General features: G+C 48.2%; 1 protein-coding gene across 1 annotated transcript; it reads left to right on the top strand.

Annotated features, from left to right (window-relative positions):
- Positions 1-5,788, top strand: Plau (plasminogen activator, urokinase). The gene is made up of 11 exons (XM_015504614.2): positions 1-128; positions 463-547; positions 986-1,016; positions 1,152-1,259; positions 1,635-1,809; positions 2,005-2,096; positions 2,251-2,446; positions 2,668-2,816; positions 3,409-3,549; positions 3,882-4,030; positions 4,652-5,788. Exons 2-11 carry the CDS (start codon positions 491-493, stop codon positions 4,826-4,828), a joined length of 1,275 nt encoding a protein of 424 aa, XP_015360100.1. The 5' UTR covers positions 1-128; positions 463-490; the 3' UTR covers positions 4,829-5,788.
- Positions 5,789-6,000: the final 212 nt, after the last annotated feature.

Here is a 6,000-nt window from a genome sequence, read left to right as displayed (position 1 = left end):
GGGGCGGGTCCTAATATAGGGGCCGGCACTGCCAGCCAGCAGCACAGCACCGAGGCTAGAGCCCCAGAGCCTAGCGGTGTAAAGCCGTCCCTGCAGTACCCGCCCGCGCCCTTCAGCCGCAGCCACCGGTGAGTGCTGCTCGCCTTAACAGCGCGGGGCCAGAAGCGCTGCAGCCCCGACTCCTGCGCAACTCCCTTCCCCTGACCTCGGGTAGCCTCGGCTTTGCAGCTGCGGCGAGCCGGGTCACAGCTTGTGTCCCAAGCCTACCTCAGCGGGTGTCGATGCAGGCTGCTCCTAGAGCCTGGATACCCCAGAAAGAAGAGACTACCCGGCCTGGGGAGCCTGGTCAAAGTTGACTCACCCCGCAGGGCACCCGGGGTCCCCCCCCCTAAGCTGCAGTAAGCCACTCAACGCGCCTTCTCGCCCCTCTGCTTCCTGCCCTGACTTCTCCTCCTTTTGCAGAACCATTGTCTAGAGCAACTTCTCCACTATGAGAGTCCTGCTGGCGTGCCTGCTTCACTGCGCCCTGATCGTGAGCGACACCGAAGTGAGTGGTTACCCTGTTGTGACTGTCGCAGGAGAGGCGTGTAGGACCCCTGAACAGTGCCAGGGGAAGAGAGGAATTGCATAGATAGCTGTAGTCCTCCGGATTCCATCAACAGCAAGGCCAGACTCTCCCGGAGAAATAGAGCAGTGTGTCAGTGGGGCCCTTGAGAACCAAGGGGGTTCATACTCTCAGGTCAGGGAAGAAGAAACTTCAGGAACCGCCCTATCCTGGGGGCATATGTACGTGAAACTTATTTGAGTCAATCTATTTCTCCCTGCAAAAACACTCATAGTCTTTCATTTGAGAATTGGTTAGATATGAACAGGGTGAGGACAGAGGAGCTGGAGGGAAGAGTGGATTTTGGTATTGGGACTAGTTTATCCTTATCCTGGAGTCCCAATGCATGGGACCTTAAGTGACCACGTGTGTCTCTTGCAGGGCAGGCATGAACTTCAAGCATCAGATGCATGTGAGTATCTATCCCTTGCACAATAGTTGGCTGCACACACATCTTGGAAAGCCGTAGGGGGCAGCCCCTCCCTGCCTCTGCTGCAGGACTGGCTTCTCTCAGGCTCATTGCTTACCCCACCTTTGTGCCCTTCAGCAAACTGTGGCTGTCTGAATGGTGGAACATGTGTGTCCTACAAGTATTTCTCCAACATTCGGCGATGTATCTGCCCAAAGAAATTCCAAGGGGAGCACTGTGAAATAGGTATGGAGATTCTGATTCTAACTGGGAAGAAGGAGGCACCAGAGATTTCAGGGCAGGAAGAGATAGATGAGTGGGTTGCAGGAGCAGACAGAAGCTACTTGCTGGAGGTGGGGCAGGTGACATGTTCATTGCTGTATGGTATACACAGTCAATCTCTCTCTCTTTTTCTCTCTCTCTTTCTCTCTCTCTCACACACACACATACATACGTGCACACACACACACACTCTCATGAAACAGTGATTATACAAATGTGAGGTAGGGGGATAGAATGAAACCATTTCCAGTGTCATCTGCCAGGTCTGAAACATGTCATCTTGAAAATGCCTGTATTTCTACCCATTTTAATATTCTCTCATCTTCACATCCATTATAGATACATCAAAAACTTGCTATGAGGGGAATGGTCACTTATACCGAGGAAAGGCCAATACTGACACCAAGGGCCGGCCCTGCCTGGACTGGAACTCTCCCACTGTTCTTCAGAAAACATATCATGCCCATAGACCTGATGCTGTTCACCTGGGCCTGGGGAAGCATAATTACTGCAGGTGAGGAGGGGGCAACAAAAACCAGGATTTCTTCCCATTGCCTCTCAGAAACCCTTGTTACCATCTCTTCTGCTCTCAGAGTGCTAGCCACAGCATGAGAAAAGCCAGGTCTCTGGTTGAGTCTTGCCTGGAAGGGAGGATTCAGGGAAGGTAGTCTGGGTTGGAATGACATCCTTTGCCCCTCTGTGTTGCCAGGAACCCAGACAACCAGAGACGGCCCTGGTGCTATGTGCAGATTGGCCTAAAGCAGTTTGTCCAAGAGTGCATGGTGCAAGACTGCTCTGGTGGTAAGTGTCACTGATTGCTTATGACAGTGGAGGGGAAGGGGACAAATTCATATGTCCCCTATCTCTATCCAGCGGGGTTAAGGAAGGAGGCCTGCCTGAGTAAGATACTTTATTCTTCTTGCCTCCCCAAGACATTCATTTCTTTTTCCTCCAGGCCAACTAAAGTTTCAGTGTGGCCAGAAGGCTCTGAGGCCTCGTTTTAAGATTATCGGTGGAGAAGCTACCATCATTGAGAACCAACCCTGGTTTGCAGCCATCTACCGGAGGCACCGGGGAGGCTCTGTCACTTATGTGTGTGGAGGAAGCCTCATCAGTCCTTGCTGGGTAGTCAGTGCCACACACTGTTTCATGTACGTTCCTTTGTCTCTCCTCTTTGACTCTCCTGCCCCAAACCAAACATATCCCTTTCTTCTTCCCTGAAGAGGATTCAATTTCTATTCTTCCCTTCAGCCTTTTTCCATGTGGCTCATGGCCTTGGGGATAAGTTATGTTTTGAGGCCTCTGTGATGTGGAAGGGGAAATGACAGAATTTCATGGGATCAGGCTGTCTGATGCATGTTATCTCCTACAGTAATCACCAACAGAAGCAGGACTATATTGTCTACCTGGGTCAGTCAAGGCTTAACTCCAATACCCTCGGGGAGATGAAGTTTGAAGTGGAACAGCTCATCCTGCATGAAGACTATAGTGCTGACAGCCTGGCTCACCACAATGATATTGGTGAGTGAAAATAATAATGGCCAGAGGGGAAGAGAGGTCCAGGGAAAGAGCTAAGTGGAGGTTGAAGTTGTGGAGGAATTTGAAATCCCTGCCTATACAACAGGGAATGGTGGAAAAGAGTTCAAGATGAAATATTTGAAGGATCTGGTGCTCCTCTACAGAGACCCCAAAGCCTCTTCTGAATTGAAACAGCTCTATGGACCTATGGCTTGGTCTGGGAATATCTTGTTTGTACAAATTAGGATGGATGCAGCTTCTGTCTGTATCAGGATATAGAATTTGGAGAGTAGAGCCTTGGGCTGGATTTTAGCTTGGCTCCCTCAGTAGGGCTTTTTGCAGAAAACAATCTGTGCAGCTATAATGCAGTAGCCCTAGCTGTCTAAGCCTTGATCAGTAGCTAAAATGAATTCCTTGGAGTATGGAGCAGAGAGGCTTCCTGGTGACAAGTAATCAGCAGACTTTCCTGTATAGCTTATAACCCTAACTTACCTAGAGATATACATAGCCACTCCCTCAGCATTTGGAGGGGAGAGAGATGGTAACCACTTGACTAAGTGGTGATCTTTATCCTGTGACTCTTTTCTTCCCCCAGCCTTGCTGAAGATCCGTTCCAGCATGGGCCAGTGTGCACAGCCATCCCGGTCCATACAGACCATCTGCCTGCCCCCTAGCCATGGTGACGCCCAATTTGACACAAGCTGCGAGATCACTGGCTTTGGAAAAGAGAATCCTAGTAAGTAACATTTGGAGCTGACTGAGGGGGCTCCTGGGAGAGTGTTGAGAAGTTGAAGTGATTGCAACATGATCAAGGGAAGACTGGAGATGGGAGTACAATGCGTGTGGCAGATGATCCAGGGATGGAGAGGGAAGCATTGTTTAGGGAGTGATGGGCCACAAAGGTAAATAGATGAGGGATTAGTGGCTATGGGTGGAGTAAAGACTTAGATTGGGATAGAAAAAGAATAAGAGTTTTCCCTAGTAGGGACATTTTTGTTGGTCCCCTTCTTGGCAGGTTCCCAGAGAGACACATCTTAATGCAAACTCCTTGCTTTTTCCTCCATCTAGCTGACTATTTATATTCAAAGAATTTAAAAATGACTGTTGTGAAGCTGATTTCCCACCAGCAGTGTCAGCAGCCCCACTACTATGGCTCTGAAGTCACCACCAACATGCTGTGTGCTGCTGACCCACAGTGGGAAACAGATTCCTGTCAGGTAAGATTTCGAAGCAACCCTTTCCATTACCCCCAAATCTCCCCAGTGCTCCTGAGTCTGGCTTCATCAACTTTGGGAAGTCCTTACATAGGAAATCAGAATAAGGAGCTCAGGTCTTTGGGGAGATTAAAGCAATGCTTTTGTGTACCCCAAACATTTGGCATGAGCCTGGCTCTGTGCTAGGCACTAACATCATTAGAAAAAGGCACTAGTAGAAGGCAGTGTAACTCCATGCTCAGGATGCATGCAGTGTGAATTACAAAATACCCAGTATTTAGGAGAGGCAGGAGAAGCTTTAAAGAGAATGTGACTTGATAAGGATTTAAATAGGTAGAGGGAAAAAAGGATAAAAAAGGTACAAAACTCAGACTGAGTGTGGAATATTCCAAGATGGGGAGGAGAAGCAGGGTCTAGGAGCACGGATGGAAAGGCGACAGATGACAGGGCTTTGAAAGCCAAATAAAGGATTTTAAAGTTGATATGGTAGGATATGAAAAAGTCACTTAGGACTTTGACTTCAGGAACCTCTCCCTATTCTGTCAGACATGGTTGGGTGGTGGGATCAGAAAGCCCCCTATTCATTACTTCCAGGGCTCATTTCTTGTGTCTTTGGCTTTCCAGGGAGACTCTGGAGGGCCCCTCATCTGCTCCACCCAAGGCCGACTGACTCTGACTGGCATTGTGAGCTGGGGCAGTGGATGTGCTTTGAAGAACAAGCCAGGTGTCTACACAAGGGTCTCACAGTTCCTGCCCTGGATCCACACCCACATTGGGGAAGAGAATGGCCTAGCCCTCTGAGGGCCCCCAGGAAGCCTAGGGAGAAAAGAAATAGGTTCCCCACTCCCATGCTGACCATCATTTCTGCAGTACGGTCATCTCCAGCAGCTGTAAGGAAGAGACTGGGGAAAACAGGCTCTGCAGAGATGCTTTTGCTTGTGCTGCCCAACAAGCTGAGCAACAATAGCTTTACTCTCAGTCACGGGCCTGGGTGCTGGCTGCCCAGACTCCCCTGGCAAGGATGGAGAGGTGATCCTGACTCAGGATGGTATTGACTAGAAATTGTCTTTTTATGGACTATCCTCCTGGAGTTAAAAATGACATCTCCTGTGCATGCGTAGGAGGAGAGCTGGCTCCCCCTAACAGGGTCATTCATGAGGCCTGCTATTGGGAAATGAATAATTTCCTAACTAGGAAGTGTAACAGCTGAGGTCTCTTGAGGGAGCTTGGCCAATGTGGGAACAGTTGTTTGGGGAGTAGAGACACTAATGACTTGAGGAAAAGCTCTGACATTCCATGAGTGGATCAGAAAGTTTTATATATATGTATATATGTGTGTACTTGTGCACCAGCCGTAAGTGTGAGTGTGAGTAAGAGCTGGTGTGTTCCTGAGTCTGACTAGAAGTCTAGATAATTCCCTAAACTGTGGACTGTGATGCCACACAGAGTAGTTTGTCTAGAGAGGTTGTGGGTCACTCCTGACGCTTCTTGGGTCTCCACATGATGATGCTTGTGAATGTATTATCCTTGGGTATGACCCATGACCAGCACTAAATATCTGTTTTACTTCCATGTAGAGCTCTCTTTCTGGCCAATTACTCCTTCTGACCTTTCAGTCTAGTTTATTCAATCCTCACTGGGTGGGGTAAGGATCACACCTGTATACTGAATATTTAATAATTATATTCCACTATTTTTATTTATATCTATTTTTTATAATTGTGAATAAATGTGATCAATAAAAAGTCATTTTTCTGAAAACTTTGGCTTCTCCTTGGTCTTATATGGGAAGTGGGTGGGTAGAATAAAAGGGAAAAAATGATGAAGGTGACTATCCTGAAGTTTCTTTTAGGGCTTAGGTGGACAGCTTTTGGGTTGACCTCAACCAAGAACCTTCAAGAATGAAAACTGATCCAAAATGCCAATGTGAATCTATGGCATATGAGGAACAGAAAACCATCTGTGTGAGGGAT

Source organism: Marmota marmota, unplaced genomic scaffold (genome assembly GCF_001458135.2).
Source record: "Marmota marmota marmota unplaced genomic scaffold, marMar, whole genome shotgun sequence".
NCBI lineage: Eukaryota > Metazoa > Chordata > Mammalia > Rodentia > Sciuridae > Marmota > Marmota marmota.
The sequence above is the reverse complement of the archived record's forward strand: the minus strand, read 5'-3'. Positions and strand labels throughout refer to the sequence as shown.

Excerpts from the sequence above, each read along its gene's own strand:
- Plau (XM_015504614.2), top strand. The coding sequence starts at position 491 with ATGAGAGTCCTGCTGGCGTGCCTGCTTCACTGCGCCCTGATCGTGAGC. Across the intron at positions 1,017-1,151 it reads ACTTCAAGCATCAGATGCAT|CAAACTGTGGCTGTCTGAAT; the intron begins GTGAGTATCTAT and ends TGTGCCCTTCAG. Across the intron at positions 2,817-3,408 it reads GGCTCACCACAATGATATTG|CCTTGCTGAAGATCCGTTCC; the intron begins GTGAGTGAAAAT and ends TTCTTCCCCCAG.